At 42.7% G+C, this 18,633-nt stretch overlaps 1 protein-coding gene and 1 long non-coding RNA gene across 2 annotated transcripts in view; one reads left to right on the top strand and one right to left on the bottom strand.

The window, feature by feature from the left end:
• The first annotated feature begins 25 nt into the window (after nucleotides 1–25).
• On the top strand, nucleotides 26–11,163 carry LOC135303080 (uncharacterized). Its single transcript, XR_010364608.1, has 2 exons — nucleotides 26–3,672; nucleotides 9,135–11,163. It is a non-coding gene; the product is annotated as an uncharacterized LOC135303080 (long non-coding RNA).
• GFOD1 (Gfo/Idh/MocA-like oxidoreductase domain containing 1) overlaps nucleotides 9,955–18,633 on the bottom strand; it is a 70,699-nt gene continuing 62,020 nt past the window's right edge. The window contains exon 2 of the mRNA XM_064424333.1: nucleotides 9,955–17,339. Within this exon, the coding sequence (XP_064280403.1) occupies nucleotides 16,420–17,339 (920 nt within the window). The 3' untranslated portion in view covers nucleotides 9,955–16,419. The remainder of the gene's footprint in view (nucleotides 17,340–18,633) is intronic.

Genomic DNA, 18,633 nt, shown 5'->3' with positions numbered 1-18,633 from the left:
TGCTCCCCGCCACCCCTCAGCTCCATGCCTCTGCCCTCAGAGGGCGTCCGTCCCTCAGAGCTCGCTCCCCGCGTGGCGCGGGTGCGCTGAGGGCTGCCCGCGTTGTGTGCTGTGAGGATGGGCGTGCTCGGCGCTTTGCGCCCCATCCGCCGTGACTGCAGGGACGCGTGTCCTACAGACAGCTCTGGGAAGCGAAGTGCATTTGGCAAAACAGAGATTTACCCAGGCGCTTGTGATCAAAGTACTGGGTGCTAAATATCCCGCCCATCAAAACAGATAGAGGACCTACATCTCGCTGCTGAAAGCCTCAAAAATCAGCCTGTGTTGCCAGAACTGTGGAACATCAAACTAGAAGTGCGATTTTGATTCGGGGTTAGGGTACTTCTGTAGTTGTTGGTGGTGTTTGTGTCTAGGACCTTGCCTCTGTGCTATTGCAAAGCCTGGACAGCTGCTCGCCCCAGGAGTGGAGTTTTCAGCTCGGAGCCCCTTTCCAGGAGCAGAAACTTGAACGAGCCCATTGAGTGCCTGAGTTAGCTGCAGCAGGATTTTGAAGTGCCAGAATCACAGAGTTTATTAGATTGGAAAAGACCTTTGAGATCATCGAGTCCAACCTTTGACCAAACACCACCTTGTCAGCTAGACCAGAGTGCCAGGTTCAGCCTTTCCATAAACACTTCCAGAGATGGTGACTCCACCACCTCTCTGGGCAGCCCATTCCAATGTTTAGGGATCCTTTCTGTGAAGCAATTCTTCCTTATGTCCAACCTGAAACTCGGGAGAGGAGGCTTACCCCCACCTAGGAAGCCACAGCCTCCTTTCAGGCACTTGTAGAGAGTGTTCAGTGCCCCCTGAGCCTCCTTTTCTCCAGGTTAAACACCCCCAGCTCCCTCAGCTGCTCCCCACAGGACTTGTGCTCCAGAGCCTTCCCCAGCTTTGTTGCCCTTCTCGGGACCTGCGTCAGCACCTCAGCATCGTTCTTGAATTGAGGGTCCCAGAACCGGGCACAGCCCTCGAGCTGTGGCCTCCCCAGTGCCAGAGAGAGAAGACAAGGCAGCTGCTGAGCCTATGGAGCCTATTTTCAAACGCACAGAACATCCCATTATTTTAATCTTGCCCCACACTTTCGAAGTAGCCCGAAAAAAGCACACTCTTGCAGAAATGGGCAAGGCTTTTGTCAAACCCAGCTCACTCAGGAGTGTGTTTTTTGTAGGGTGTGTGCAAGTCCTAGCAAATGTTGGAGTAATTCCGCTCAGCAGCAGGTGGCAGGCTGGTTCCACTTTTGGTCACCTGGGGCTTCCTCAGCTCAATACATCTTTTGTCGGTAGATGGCACTTGTCTCGGGATGAGAGCTGTTCGGTGGTGTTGGGAGCTGACCAGTATCACACGGTTCAGGAAACAGCTACCGAAATTAAATCTCGTGTAATTTTCAGTCATTCATTCCTGCCCTTGTCAAGACTTATTACATAGCTGTAGTGGTGCTCTGAAGAAGCCTGAAGCTAACACAATTCATTTTAGCACTAATTTATAGTACAGGAGATACAGAATGTTAACAGAATGGTATGCCGTTGGTAAAATGCCTAAACAAAATTAGGTTCTGAAAGATTTAGCTGCATAAAAATACAGCAAAAAATCAACACCTGTCCTGAAAAACAATAAAATGAATGTTCTTCCCCAAGTAGAGATTCTAAACCCCATATATAGAAAGCTTCTTATACACAGAGATTTTCTTAATGGTGCCTGTTTCTAACATAAGAGATTATAGTGAGATCAGTTGTAAATATTGCATCAATATTTAAGTCAGTGGGAAATGAATTAAAGAATTTAATTTGAGACTTTTCAAAACACAAATGAAATTAAAAGCGTAGGTTGAGTATGAACTGCTATTGGCTACAATAATTACTATGTGGTGACACATTCACAGCAAACCAAAGATGACTAACCTATTTTTTGAGTTGGACTTTCTTACTCTAACAGCCCTTTTATCTTTTAACTGCCCTTCTACATCCACCTGCACTTGCCAAGTGACTCTACATGCTGTAACCCAGTGTTGTAAAGCACACAAGTGACTCATGACTTAAATATTTAATTTTAAACATTTTGTATTTTCATAAACTGAATAATAACCTTATTTTCCCTTGTCTAAGGACATAAAGTATCTTCATTCCTATTGACAGAATCTCTTTCTTGCCACTGAAAATGAAAGCAGAATTTAATCATTTATAGCTGCTAGTGTCAATCAGCCAAGTGGAGGACTGTGCTTATAATACAATTGATTAATACATATTTAATCAATAATACATAACTAGGCATTTATCCAAACCATGATAGCCTAAACATTTAATTCTTTTAAACTGTAATAACATCAGAAAAGGTAGCACACATAAAAGATAAAAGGGAAGCAGGTTTAGAATTGGCTTGGGATTATCAGAGATAGCAGAGCTGAATGAATTAGTACCCTGCTAGCACACTGCATCTCTTGCTTTTATCTGTGACTATGAGTATTACTGTGCTTGCATTTTGTGCTGATATCTTTATATTTCTCAAGTGAATTACTCACTGACATAAAGGGTCACAGGAGAAGGAAGCCAAACAGGCATTGTTAACGTATTTTATTGCAAAATATGAACTGCATTGTGCCTGTGTTTCTTCATGAATGCTTTTGCTGTTAAAGCTGCATTAATTTTCTGTGAACGATGTGCTGCTCTCGGAAAGTCACTTCAGTCTGTCCTGTGTGACTGACCTATCAATGAATCAGAATTACAGATCAGAAGCACACATCAGTATGTGAATTTCTCAAAAAAAGGGGAAAATGCAAAGCAATGAAATGTCAATTTCACACAGCATGGAGGTCCATATTTGTATGGCATTATGACCCAAGGATGTAATGTACAGAGAATAAGTGAATTTTTCATGTGGGTTTCATTTGCTCTAAACTGATGGAAGATGTACTTAAAAAAAATATATATACACCATCCCTTGTTCCTGTCATAATAGGAAATGATTGATGCTCAGGAAAGAAGTTACAAATTGGGTCATTTCAGCTTTTCTAAGATATCATCTCATGTTTTTTCAGAAGCATGAATATTTCCAGATGGAGATGAGGGCTGTGTTAATGGAAAGGACAATTTACTTATACATTCACATAACCTTTTCATTATGAAGATTGGCAGATGTGGAAAAGCTTGGCCTCATTTCCTGGCCAAAACAGCATCACCCTGCTGTTTACACTCTACCTGAGAGAAGAATGCAAATGTTGACACTATTAATGTTCACAACTTAATTCCTTGTTGAAGTCAGATGGAAAAAATATAACACTCTAAGGTAAAAAAATTATAAAGCTGTTTGGCATCAAAGGGGAATTCAGCCTTTCATTTTAGCATGGAAGCACAACAGGCAAGTCTGTCTCCAAGCAGACCAAACACTGTCCTTGTAATCATGAGCAGGCATCCCCACATGACAGCAAGGAAAAGGCTTACAGGGCTGAAAATAGCAAGAGGAGCGGCTGAACTTGGAAATCTGAGTTCAAATGTGTCCTACTTCTGTGTTTTCTCATCCTGCTAAAGAAAGAGTGTTCTTCAGAGGTGACATGGTTTTGTCTGCAAAGATATACAGAAACTGCAAGACAATTAGGAAGGAAATAACCAACTGCTGCTGCTTGCTCCAAATATAAAGGTTGGGGTTTTTTAAGATTATGTTAGCGATTTTTTTAGGATGATGTCTTCTGGATTCTAGTCATAACTTTGATTTGTTGTGTAACCTCAGCTGTGCCCTAATTATTCTCCTACCAACCTGATTAGTAGCTGTGTTAAGATTGACATTTTTGCCTGAAGTTTTTTAATAGCATCAAACACATGCTTTGTGCTGTCACTGAGCATGGCACATTTGGGGCACTACACAGTAACTAATAAACAGTTCCAAATAACATTATCTCAGGTTTGTTACTCTTTAATTGAGAACAGACAATGAGGTGACAATGAGACAAAGGCTGGTCTGTTTAAGGACAGTGGGAAAATTAAATAAGACATCTTGAGCAGCCTAATCAAGAGCTGTGGTATTTGGATGAGGTATAGTTATTATGATCCCTGGGAGAATTGGTCTAGATGAGCTTTACAGGTCCCTTCCAACCCAAACTATTTTATGATTAAACTTTTCACCCCATTTCTACCCTCCTTGGCCACAACCTGTGCCGAGAACAGCACCCCAGTGGCTGCTGGCACGTTTGGCCACAAAACAAATTCCTAGCTCCACCCTGCTGCCTAGGCTCAAAAGCAGGAATCCAACCCAGCAGTTTCACTGGGACCACTGATGGAAGGGTGAACGGATTGGATCCAACCAAAGCAACCCAGCTGACACAGCACTTGTACCTCCAAAGAATAATTTGTCACTTAATAATTTTCTTTCAGGAGGCCGGCCTGCCCAGGGGGAGGGCAGTCCTGTGCACAAGCAGATTTTTGATCTCGGTGAAGCTCAGAGGGCTTTGCTAGAGCATCCATAAAGGATTGAGCAGCAACTAATTAATGACTTGAAATTATATCAGTCATGGTTCGCAGGCTTGTTTTAATATATGAAGACAAGCTGCAAAACTGGAATGGTGAACAGCTGTTTATTTTGAGACAGGACAAAGTAGTCTCCCCCTCTCTGCTGATGGTGATTTTCTATCAGCCTTTTAGTCCTGCACTCCTGTGCTTTTTAGAGGTACTGTCAATGTCCTGCTTTAATGCAAAGTTGTAAAAATCACAGGACATTTACCCCACCAGTTTCGCAATTACACCAGGATGATTGTCATCTGCCTCTACAAGCAATGATTTACAGCCATTATCATTGAAAACTTGCTGTTGGGAACTGAAAGCAATGCTTCCTGAAGCATTTGAGGCCAGAAATCCTTGTCAAGCTGAGCATTGTGAGCTATAGGGTGCAGGCAGATACAGTGCTATACCATCCTTTCTCAAAACATAGCAGGAAGTGCAGCTTTGTGCTACCTAATTGGTTATTCTAGTAATTTTCTGGTCAGCACATGGATCTGGTGCTAATTTTATCAGCTTGGTTTTAAAATCAATTCATGGAGTGTGCAGTCTCACCTTCCTCTCCATAGATGGAACTGCACAACATGTATTCACATAGCTGTGAAGCTGCTGGTGTAAGCTTTGGTGCTGCTAGCACTGTTCTAAATAGAGTAATTTGAACACAGACTGTGCAGCCAGCCCCAGCTTATTTGGTATTCACAAGCTGCAACAGCATATTAGGCATTAATTATAAATGACTTATTATATTAATTATAATGAATGAGAATTATATTAGATTTGAGAACTATTTAAAGGGAACCAGAAATTAAAGCAGCAGGATGTGGATCTGGCTGTCATAGACTTGTTCTGCATGGCCTTGAGCAGCATGGGTTGCCATTCGTCTCTAATTTTCTAAAGACAAAGTGAAGGTAATGGTATCTACCTTCGTTGTGAAGCCAAGGAGATCCTGTTATCAACAGAAATATTAACTGTAATTTCAAATCTTCCAGTACTAGTGTTAAAATCATAGACTCATAGAATGGTTTGGGTTGGAAGGCACCTTAAAGACCATCTTATTCCAACTCCCTGCCATGGGCAGGGACACCTTACACTAGAACAGGTTGCTCCACATCCCATCCAACCTAGCCTTGCATAGTGACAGGGATGGGGCATCCACAACTTCTCTGGGCAACCTGTGCCAGTGACTCACCATCCTCACAGTAAAGGAAAAGAATATAAAAATAATTTTATAAAGGTAAATAGTTCTGACCACTTCATCCATAAAAGGAGGAAAATCCTACCAAAATCAGCCTTAAAAACAGGTTAGAAGTTACAAGTCAAAAAACAAACAAACAAACAAAAAAAAATCATTAGAGAGTGATCTCACCAATTTCACTTCTGCTTTCACCTTGCCAGCTGCAAAATGAGAATAATCACAACAGCTCACTTTGAGGGGATTTGTTAATAAGACACTTCATATGTGTGAAGGAGTACGGACATACGGACAAAGTTTGCCAAACATGGGTGGATGGCTGGGAGCTTTGTCAATTCAGCAAGTGACTTAGTCTTTTCTTCTTCACAGAGGCCCTGGTCCTATAGTAGGACTACACAGGAATTAATTCCAGGTATCAAAGTCTGTAAGCCAAAAGGGCAGGACATCTCCCAGAAAGTTGTTTATGCTGTCCATGGAACTGTATGCAAAAGACATAGAAAAGTGAATGGAAAAAAGAATCCATTTTAACAAAAAATGTTCTGCTGAAAGAGCACAGTTTATACCTGCATTTCCTCACACTGCAACACAGACAGACTCATTTCTTAACACACAAGTTTCGTAATCCCAACATCCTTCCATTCTGCCAGTCCTCAACACTCAGCTGCATCCACAGCAGCAGAGGAAGCACCGAGGCCCACCCTCTGCCACGGTGGCCTGTTGGCACAGAATGCCCATTATTAATTTCATAATCACCAAAAAAGAGGGTGGTTTCAAGCAGTTTGCTTAGTGGGAATCGTGTCTGCTGTGTGCTAACTTCCTAACATTGCCACAGAAAGGATCTAGACAAATAAAAGTTGATCTAAGCCGGAAGTCTTGCTTGGGATGTTTCTAATAATTAACAGAATAGAGTCAATCATCAGAGCCCAGGAAAGTTCTGGTTTCTTCTGAATCTGTTTTTTTATCCTGATCCTGATTACCTTATCTGACATTCTGATTACCTTCCTTCTTGAGCTGGAGAGCTTGTCACAACTAGTAATGGAAGGCATTTTTCATCACAGGTACTTCCACAAGATGCATAGCTAGCACCACTGAAAAGGAATGTTAAAACATAAAATCTAGCAATTTAGGGATAGCACTGGGAAAGTAAAGAAGCCTGTCAAGCACCATTTCCATTTCCAACTATCTCTGCCTTCTCAAAGTCTTGAAAAGTGTGTCTCATCTTATCCAGGTTTGGCTGCAGCACCATGTAAAACTTACTTGCACAAGTGACAACGCTGGTTGCATTCACAGGCTGTTTTCATTGCCTGGATGGGATCTGATAACCTGCAAAAGCCTTTAGTCTGCAAGATGTGATTAACTGTGAAAGGTAGAGTTATTAGAACAGACTGGAGAAGGCTGTGATACAGCCTAGAATTTCTCTAGGATCTGTATATACACCATTTCCATGCCTGGAGGAGAGGCCACAGCAGAAACACTTGCTTACATGTAAACCCTTTTGTAGGGACATGCAGAACTTAAAATTGTTTTCCTCTATTAGCTTTTATTTTGGACATGTTTATTATTCTGTAGTTACTCTACCAACTCTTTGATCTGATGAAAAAAGCACATTTCTGGCAGTCAGCAGAACTGGTTTCTATTTACATTCTGCTATTAGAACGATTTGGCATAAATTTCTGTTGACAATGACTCAGACCAGGGAATTGTTTTGTCTGAAAACTAACTTAATAAAAACCTCACAATTCTAGTTTTCAGCTAAATCCATGACTGTGTTAACCAGGTGGCCATGCACATTCTCCCCAGTGCCTGTACCTAGGGAAGGCAGGAACAAGTAGGAGTGCTGCCCCAAGCTTGGCAGCAGTCCTGCCTCACCCCTCAGGAATTGTTTGTGGAGTTGCAATGATTAATTTTAAAGCAAAGATGTGGTGCACACCACTAAAGTTTGTGGTGCTAAATGCAGTAGTTGGAGCATTCCCAAGGGGAAAACACATTGGAAAAGGCATTATGTGCAGGACATGAGTTTTAGCTTGGACTAGGCCAGTGCCATGGGACAGGTGACAAGTCAGGTGACTCCAAGGGCAGCCTGCTGGGGATGCCTGGTGGAAATTTCCGCCTTCCATGTTGAACACGGTGACTGCAGCTGTGACTAGCACAGGCACATGGGCCCCAGCAGACTGAGCAGAGAGGCACCTTCTCCCAGCTTCTATCCCAGGAAAGGCTGCCCTAGGAAGAGCCGTGCTATGTCACCCCATTGGAGCTGTGCTGGGGTAAAGCCCTGTTGTGCCGGGCATCACCTGTGTCAGCTCTGAAACACAGGCTTTCCCCTGGCCTCACAAAAGACCTCCACAGCCTTCCACTGTCCAAGAGGAATAAATAGCAAGGGCATTAAGTGCGTCTTCTCTTTGGCACAGCAGCATGTTTTAATAACCCCTGCCCCAGCAAACTTCATTGCCAAAGAGAACAATGCAATGCATTTAACATTCTTCTGATTAATATTTATGGCTACAAGCCACCCATTGTTTTTACTGCATAGCTGGTAATCAATAGGGCTCCAGAAAACAGCAGGACAGGCCAGGGTAAGTTGTGGAAGCCTTGGTTCTTCAAAAACTAGGGAAAATGGCAAAAGGTCTTCCCCCTCACCTACGTTTTTGCAGTTTGTTTTAAAAGCGGAAGTTTCACTTGGGTTCATAAATCTACACTTCAGTGTCTCAGTGTGCTGACACAGGTTTGGAAATGTTTATCTTAGCACTTGTGCAGCCTCATTAGTGTGGAATGTTTATACTTGCTCTTGCATTTTCACTTACCTGTACAGTTATATACTGTGCACTGGAACATGGTACTAATAACCCCACTGTACCTCCAACACTGTTTCACAGTAATTGCTCCCCCAGGTGCTGTTTTCCAGAGATTTCTACATTTTAGCCTTTTAAAGACAAGTAAGCCTTGTTTTATTCTGAAGTTGATGGGAAAGGATATACCATGAAATTTGGCCCTGTTCTAATTCAGTGCCTAATTGATTGGTTGGGGATGGTGATCTGGAAACCTGAGCAAGGTTACACTACATTTCCTCATGAGGACAAGGCAAACATTAAACTGTAATTCCTGAAGACCTGGGCACTGATGCTTCCTTGTCTTGTGCTTTTCTTCTCTTCAGACTAAGAAAATTATGTGTATTAAAACTGATAAAGAGTATTTTATGTGCATATAAATACCAGTACATCTTTACAGTATGATAATTGCAGTGGAAGTAATAGAAGTTGCTAAAATGTTACATTTCTGTGATGAAACTACACTGTAAATTTTATTTAAAATATACTAACTCTGTAAATTTTTATATATATGAAAAATATACAATTTACAAGATTATGTGATCTGAGGGTACTGTGCATTGTAAGTGATGATGATTTCCCATCCCTTCACAGATCTGTGCCTCAGATTTTACATACTCTCATAGTGCTTGGGAATGGAGTGTGCACGGAAGCAAGGAGAATCCAGCATCTCTCTGTGTGCTCTGCTCTAAAAGGCATGTAGGCAATGCTCTATCCTTTTTACACATCAATCATAGAGGCAGTAAATCTCTCCTCAAATCCCAGAATTTCTACTACTTCATGCCCAAGTGAGGTTTTATTCAGCAACAGAGGGGCTGGAATAAGAAGATCCTTACAAGAATTCATATACTCCCACATACAGGGGAGAAAAGGAGCACCAGACAAGCAGACAGCTCCTGGCAGATGGGAGCAAGAATGGAGGTAAGCATGGGGAAGTCACTGGAGGGAGCTGGGGACTGGGAAGGCAAAAATATTAGGTAGTACCAGTGGTCAGGTAGGAAGAGGATCTCCAGGCTGTGGTGGGAAAAGAAGGAATGAAAGGATCCAGAAGAAAGAGAAAATTCAGGAAAAAGGATCTCTAGGCAGCAGGGGGGCATGTCCCAATTTTGCCATGACATTGGACTTACTTGCATCCTTTGGCAACAAAAGCAGCTGTCCCCTGGAGATACATGCCCCCAGCAGGCACTAGTTCAGTCTTTGCCATACATAAAATCTTGAAGTGTTAAATGAGTGTTAAACTTCATTCTTCCTCTCCTTCCATCAAAATCCTCACTCCAAGCATAAAGCCCATGTGTTTTACTCTGATGTGCTGAGCTTAACAGGGAGGCCTGAAACCAGGCAGAGGTGATGGTTATTACACACAGACATGCCCCCCAATATATAGGTGTGGGGAAAGACCACAGACAGCTGGGAACACAACCTTTTACGTCTTTATTTGCCAGTTAAGATCCTTTTATTCCATCAATGCAAGTATGCAGAACAGCAGGAAACCATGTTTTAAGCAGCACATACCAGTTGGCTGAGAATAAACTAACTACATTCCCCAAGCAATGTAAAAGTAACAATGCACATCATCTTCTAAAAGAAGAGACAAACAGATGTTGCAGCCGAGAGGCACAGCAGGCAGCTTCCGTACAAAGTAGTTTGGCTGTTTAAAATGCTAGAACCAGCCCTTGCCCATTTCTCCAACCCCACCCCCAAAAGTCCTGGTATAATTTAACCACCTTTTTTTTTGCTATCTACATAATATATAAAATATAAACTCTGTTTACTTATAACACTTAGTTTTCTTGATAAATAGCTCTTTAAAATATCTACTGTACATATGTCCATGCGTTGACATTATATATATATATATATAGCATTTATATATATGTATGTATGTCTGAAAAACAATAAATATATACTTAATATTGACACAGCAACAAACTGAACATTTTCTCAATTTCAAAATCAAATAAAAGCAAACCAGTGGGAGAGCAACAGTGAGTGCTGCTCCTGAAGCACAGCACAGCAGGGAGCTTTGATTCCTGCCCTGGCGGGGCACTCGGAATGCCCCGAACTCGAGCAGTTGTGGTGGTCACCTATCCTGTAATGTACTGTATTAGAAGTCACTTCAGGTTGTAGTTAGCCACCCTGAATGCCATGTGTAACACAGACTGAGCAGGAGCTCAGTGGGTAGCGAGGGAGGCTCACCTCCAGGTTTGCAATGGAATGAGAAACAAAGAGGGCAGGGAAGTGAGTCCAATGGCTGATATAAAAAAAAAGGAAAACAAATAATGGACAGCACATGGCTGGAAGGTCATAAATAACCAAGGTAAACAAGTCAATAGAGCTAAGTGCTTTTAAAGACAATGGCTGGCATTGCTGCAAAAAGTGTCTTGATGATCTGTTGCCAACTCCATGGAATGAATCAGTTTTCCCACTGCCACAAGAAGACACAAAGGAAACTCAGAAGGCCAAATTCAGATGTTAAAAATGGGGTCACTGTAAGATACTGTGAGGGTCCAGCTTCAGAGCTGAACCTGCCCAAAGGCAGCTGAAGTCACTGAACATCCTTAAACCAAATGGATGAGATTTTTAAAGTATGGATTAAAAAAAAACAAAACAAAACAACCCCCCCCAGCCCCAAACAATTAATTTCACACATGCCAAAACATAATAAAAGACTTTTAAAACCTTTCATTTCAAAACAGCATTCTTTAAAAATGGAACTCAATCCCAAAATAAATTAAAAAATGCAAATAAATACCCTTATACAAACATGTGTTCAGTTTTGGATTGACCATAGCCATTCTGTTTATTCATTTTATTCAAAATGCTGAATAAAAGCTATTTCAGTCTGACCTGTGCTGATCCCCTTCTTTCCCCAACCCCAAGGCCTCGATCTGGCAGCTTCAAAAAAGACATTACTTGTTTGGACTGTGCCTTCATACACTCATTAAGTCATGAGCTTTTGACATCAGTTCATGAATGCAGCATTATGTGTAGTCCCATTTACTTAAAAATTTCCTCTTTTCATGAGCAAATGGAAGTGGGGAGTTAAGGGGAAATTACTTTTATTGGACAGACTTCACCCAGCAGCTCAATAAAGAGGAAATTTTAAAGCAGATAAGACTGCCAAGTATTATTCAGTCACACTTCATCTCTAAAATTTACAAACTTTGCTCCCCACAAGTAACAACTTCAACAACAACAAAAAGGAACTGCTGTCCTGAATAATCCTGCCATTTCACAATAGCTCCAGATACCCAGAGATCACTGCAGAGGTCGTAAGTCCAGTGTTGAGTTTCATGCATACTAAGGGTACATCACTGGGCCACGGGAACACCAAACCAGTGTGGAGTATGTGCACAAAGCCACAACTCTGGCTTGTAGATACAGAACTTAGCAGTGAATAGACTTCACAATGAGTGATATTTTATGCTGAAGGACATAAATAAAAGTCAAATAAAAAAAATCCCAGCAACAAGAAGTTCTGTCATCACTCATTACGAATCTCTGCAGAAACAACATCAAGATACTATGCCTACCTTTACCCAGTAAATAAAATATGCCTCTTCTTGGTAGAATGTGAGTTATTTTTAATTGTCTGGGTCTATTCCACATTTGTATGGACAAGAAATTGAATTGTCATTGTGCTGTGACCACATGCAGCACAATGACAATTCAACCTTTTTTTGGATGGCTGAACTTCCAGGACAGCTGTTCACTTGTACAGTCACTTTTTTGAAAGTTATGGAAAAGAAGGGAACACTTAGTACAAAATGGATAGTGCCTCTGATTGCCTGATGCTGGCTGGGCAGGGAATTCCTGTACTTCCAGCCAAAGCAAAGGATGAGCTCCAGAGCAGCCCATCCTGAGCTGAAGCTCATCAAGGCGTGGCCCAATTCTCTGTTGTGTTGGCTGCATGGGTAAGGTCCCATCTTCTCTACTTGGTATTTTCTCACTACACAGCTGAAGTACTGCAGATTTACCACATGCATGGTACTAGATGTAGGAAAGACAAGCTCCTGTAGAGTTCTTACACTTCCATGTAGGACTCCACTGAGATCAGCACTGAGCATGTGCCTATCCAGCAGGAGTATGGGACAGATTCTTCAGGGTCCCTTCTTGGGCTCCCACACACAGAGGTGGAGCAAGGCTGCTGCTGTCACCCTCAGGAAGTGCAGCCCTGACCCTCCACACCACCAGCATATCCTCCCTGGAGGGCAGGCACAGAGGTTCCAGCCTGCAGACACCTTCCTGCTGCTCCCTGCTGCAATCAGCACCCTCCCTCTGGGCACATTTAAGGAGTTCACTTGTGCCCTGCTGTCACACAGCGCAGGGTTGCTCCACCCCTGGTGTGAATCCCAATGCAATTCCAATGTGAAATAAGACAAGACACCCTCTCCCAGCTGACTGTCCCAGCACTGGAACAGAGCCCTGCAGAGCAGCAAAGCTCACCCTTGGCTCTTTCTGTCTTTGGCAACAGACCATAACAATTGGTATCCTTTGTGCACAGGTTGATGGCAAAGGAAAGAGCCTCTCCAACAGCAGTCCTGGGAAAGAGGAATGAAATTTCTTATCTAGTGTATGAATAAGATCATTTGGGGGCTACTGTAAATTCCAGCAGTAGCTGCAGTTTGGCTCCTAGGCCTGCACCAATTTAGCAGCATTCATCTCAAACCTTGTGGCACAGCATTAAACGTGCAATACCAAATACATGTTTCCTGGGATGGTACTGCTTCTGAGTTCAGTAAAGTACATCTCTGCTATCTGATGCCCAAATTCCTAAACCTAACTTGAACTCCAGAGGCTATTTAGGGCAAATTCAATGTACTTTCAACTGTACCAAAGGAGCAGAGGGCTGGATGCTGCCAAGAAAAATCCCAGACTATAAAGAAACTATTTGTCAGAATAACAATACTCATTCAATAAATATACCAATTATTTCCTCCTCCAAGCCAGGTGGAAGTTTAGTATGTTTACACTTGACACTGCAGCACCTTCACCTCCTAGAGAATGGAAAAAACTGCTCCATAATCCTGAATGTATGCAGCTCCTGCTGCCATTCCAGTTAGGTAACATAAATGTAGCATCTCTGTATTAGAAGAGGAGGTCCTACCCTGTCCCTGCTCTCTCTGGGCCAGCACAAGGAGCAATACAAGATTCAACCCAGTTGAACACAGCCAGTACGAACAGCAGCATCAGATGTCTGTGTAAGCAAAGCATTGGATTTCCTTTCTGCTGCATCAGTAGGTCTGCACAGAGGATGGATGATGCCTGTCACCCAAACCTTTGTGTCTGGGGCAGAAAGCTTGAGCTCAGTAGTATTATCCTTACTCACTGTGTCTCACCTGTTCACTGCAGGGGCAGGGGAAAGGATTCTAAGTGGCATCACAAAACCCAGAAAGACAGGAAAAAGAAGAAAACACGGAGAGGAAACACGGCCAACATTTGTGAACCATAAAGAAGGGCAAAGACATGAACAGCAACTCCAGCACAATCACCAAACCACTGAGAAGCAAGATTCACAAACATTTTGGTCCATGTTTGGTTCCACTTTTGGATGATGTTTAACTAGACATGGTTAATTATCCACCAGGCTTGCATTCATGACTAGCCACTCTTTTCAGTAAATGGGTTTTGCTTCACTGTATGAAAACTCTCTTGATCCCCTTGGGGGTAATTCTGTTTTTCATGAGACAGGTGATTTCTTTATCAAATTCTCTCTTCTGTGTTACTTACTTTTCAGGGCAGGAACTGGATAGCATGGTATATAACAGGACAGTTGAAATGGGAAATTCCTATTGGCACAGATACTACCTCTGGAATTCTCAGAGGAACCCATTTTAAAGAAAAACAACCAAACTTGTCAAGGGCTGCTTCCAAGAAGGAATGATGAAGCCTTGCCCGAGGTTTTATCCGAAACAGCCCCAGAGAGAGTTGCTAGAACTGGCAGAACAACATGGATAGAAACAATTCTCCCCTTGGGTGCAGTTTTGCAGTGTTACATTATTCCTTCATCAGTCACACTACCACACTTTGGGGACTATTTCACGAAAGGTCATATATATGCTCTTGAAATATTAAGCACATATGAATAATTTTGGGCTGGGAGACAAGTTTCCTAACTTCAGCCACACCAAAATTTAGAAGCCAAAATTCTCTGCAAAGGAGGAAGACAGGCATTTCCAGTGGGCACCTCTTTCTATATTAATCCTAGGGTGAACTGAGTCAGCCTTTGGAGAGCTCTCTCTGTATTGACTGCAGTGATTTTGCTCATCTGAGCTGACTAAAGCCAGATAAGATGAACAACACTATTGACGCCCTCCTCTTCAAAAACGTATTTTCTCTTTATATTTACTGCTCACCCCAATGTTCTCTTACTTCCCCTAGTCAAAATTAACAAAAACCCTGAAAAGGTTTTTCTCAAGTTTAATATGATTTAGTGCTATATGCTTGTGTTCTACTTTTTTACTATCTAAAGACCTAGAGCTGTAAACACATCAGCACTGGAGCAGCTTTACACAGAAAAACAGTATCCCTATTTACTGGGATAAATCATGTGCCTTTCACTATATTCTTTCAAGAAGATATTCTCAAAAGAATAATTATTTCAAGACTGCAATCTAAAATATTAAAAACAAGAATAGGACAAACATAGCAAAAGAGTTTGTCCACCCCTGCACTGGTGACAGGGAATGATTAACATAGTACCAGTAGCTGGCCACTTTAAGGAGGTGAAAAGGCTGGGGGTCCTGTGTAATTTTTTTCCTTGTAAATAGATGGGAAATTTTCTCATCCCTTTTGTTTTTCACTCACACTTAATACTTGGTGGAGGTGAGCACTTCTGGGTTGAGGGATGTGAAATGACTTGTTGATGTGCATCTCTCAAGTGTGAGTTCACAGTGGTTTGAAAGAACACTGCTCACCTAAACATTGGTTTTGGGTTACATTCCTAGTATTTCCCACCTAAAACCAAAATGCATGATGAATTCACTCAAAAGTCAGTCCCAAACACAGGAAATTTTGTGCAAATCTTTGTAAGACTAGCGTGTATAAGAAACCCCATTATCATTACTGGGTTGTGCCACCTGCCATCCATGAAGGTTTTCCATCACCCATTTTAATCGGAAAACCCGTAACACTGACACTTACCAGGAGCTCACAGAAGATCCTCCCTCCCCAAATACCCAGGCATATGCACTGTGGTTGAGGACTGCTTTGTTTTAAAAGCCACACATTTTCCTATTTAATTGTGCTTCAAAAAAAAAAACCCTAACAAAACAAAAAACCAAAACCAAACAAATCAAAAAACAACTACTAAACCAACACAGAGAAGCTCCTAACAGGTTGTATGAAAAGTGAACTGCCAAGATTTTCTGAATCTTGCAACACTTTCACATCAAGTCCTGTTATTCTGTGTGCTGGTTGGAGGTGTAGTAATACAACATGGTGGTGTCAGCTGTCATGGTAGGAACCATTCATGTCAGACACTACAGAAAATTTAATGACATGACAGTACCTTCACAGCCCTCTGGTAGGTAAGGAAAATCTAAAAGGATCTTCCCAACCTTTCACAGTAAACACAATTGGATAATCTAAAGCACCTGCAAGCAGGGGATGAGTCCATGATATATCTTTGCAATCAGCCAGCTAATACTGTTATTAAAACAGTGAAGTTTATCAGCTCTTAAGTTTCCTGTCTCTTTTAGGCATTTTGAAGGACCACATCAGTTTGGCATTTAGCTGCCAACAGATTTCATTGATCCAGACACTGTATTTCCTTCTCCTGTAATCCTCAGCTAAGACACCCAGGCCCTTCACAGGGTCTGAATTACCATCTCCTGCAAGAGCTGTCTAGTTCCTATTCATTCCTAGGAGCTCAGAGGAGCTAGCAGTACAGAGACATCCTGCTCTTCCGCATGGCTTCGCTGATCAAGTATGCCGGGCTCAGTTCTGGCTCCTCAGTCATGATTGAAATGTTCTGCCACTCCCCCAGCTGGTTTGACTTTTTAATGGTGTCCACCACACACAGGGCGTACAGACAGTCGTCAAAAGTGGCAGCCATCGTAAGGGGCCTCCCGTCCCAGGTCCTCCTGTCGTCCTGGTCCTCAAAGGCCTGCCGGACAGCCTGGACCATCTTAATGGTGCCCCGCAGGTAGGGGGATGGGATGTCACTGAAGGCTTTCTCTGGAAGCAAGGAGTTGCTGACCGGCGTGGAGTCCTTCAGCAGGAGCTCCCGCTGAGGAGAGCTGTTGCTCTGTCCGTAGAGGTCGGTGCCTATCACAATGAGCCGTCCCGCCGAGCCCACCACGATGATGTCCTGTTTGAACTCCCCCGGGATGTTGAAGTTGAGCGTCACCGTGCAGCACACGCCCCCTTCCAGGACCATCTGAAACGTGCAGAAGTCATCGCTGGTGATCTGCCGGATGCCCTTGATGTGGTCCGTCTGCTTCACAAAGGTCTTGAGCAACCCGTGCACCTTCACGGCCTTCTGGCTGGTGAGGAAGGTCAGCAGGTCGATGATGTAGGTGCCGACCGAGTGCAAGCCCCCGCCTCCCATCAGGTCATCACAGCTCCAGTTGTACTTCTTGCCCAGCAGGCTCCCGCTGTGGACCTGCACCTCGCACACCAGCAGCTCCCCCACGTAACCCTCCTGGATCAGCTGCTTCATCTTCACGAAAGCAGGCAGGAAGCGCAAAACATTCCCCATGATGCTCATGAGCTTTGGGTAATAATGAGCCGCAGTCATCATCCTGAAGGCATCCAGGGGAGTTGCCGTTCGGTCACAGATGACGTTTTTCCCAATGCCTGAAACGGTGAAAAAAAAATCATTAATAAAGTTTTATCAATGGAGTAAGCTGAAAGCCTCAAGGCTATTCTTAAAGACTAAGCCAAGGAGAAAGACCTTAGAAGAGTAACACCATATTGAAATGTTTTCAAGGCACAAAGACCCACTCTGGCATGCTTCCAAAATACATGTAAGATTTTTTTTAAGCACCACAATGAAAATGTGTTCCTTTTTATTTTCAAAATGCACTCCTGTCTAAAAAGAGCTCAAAGGTGAGAGCCTGAACAGAAAAAAGTAAGCTCCCTTCTGGGAGCAGGTATGAAACCAATCACCCACCTCAGCCATCTCACAGACATCTCTTCTGTGACAACCAGCCCATGCAGGGGTTTCTGTGAGCTGAATCTGAGGTTCAGATTCAAATCCCTGAAGGGTATGAATGACACAAGTGCATGTATTCAGTAACTTAACACAGGTAGACTGAAAAGCCTGGCTTTGTCTTCTCAGTATTCTTGTCTCTCCCTCTTTCCTGCTCAGACTCTTTTAAGAGGCTCTGAGGGGAGAAGCACTGGGCTTGCTGCCTAATTTAAAATGAAGAAATTGCTTCTCACACATAAAATGCCCCACTATTCTGTCAGTGGCACTCAAAGTGTTTTTTTGAAGCAGTTCTGCTGAAATGTCAGCAGCACATCCATGGTGCCAAGGGAGAGAGTCATGACTGCTCTAAAACAGGTCAAATGTAGCTGTGACAATCTGTTCCCTCGTGGAGTTGTCCATATGGCACACTGTTTACTGAAGCTTGCACGACAGCCCCCTTTTATCTGGTCATCAAGGTGTGCAACTGAATGCAGTGCAGGCTAAATAATGGGCTTATTACTGATTTCTTCTCCTCAAACACTTTCCTTCTGTGCCCACACACACATATATAGTGACAGAATCTCCAGTTTCCTTCTTAGTTGCATACAGACTTTTTTTTATGCTTAATGATCAATAAGCAGGTGAGCTGTGGAGCACTTTGGATATAAACTATGACACTAAATATGACCTTTACCCAGAGAGCCTTGGGCTACAGCTGGGCCTGGCGCTTAAAAGAGCTGAATTTGAGTCCTTGCTGATGGAGTCCAGATGAATAAATTTACTTGCTAAATCACATTGTATTTTCATTCCTGTTCCCTTCAGGTAGTTTTAAAAAAAATCTCTTTTTCTTTTAAGAGCTGTTCCGAGTATAAAATTTTACATGTTTTGGAGCTGTTTGGATGAAGTCATATAAGTACAGACAGATGGCAGGGATCTATCTGAGCCCACTTACATGAATAT

This window comes from Passer domesticus, chromosome 1, assembly GCF_036417665.1.
Source record: "Passer domesticus isolate bPasDom1 chromosome 1, bPasDom1.hap1, whole genome shotgun sequence".
Lineage (NCBI taxonomy): Eukaryota > Metazoa > Chordata > Aves > Passeriformes > Passeridae > Passer > Passer domesticus.
Note: the sequence above shows the minus strand (reverse complement) of the source record. Positions and strands in the feature narration are given on the sequence as shown.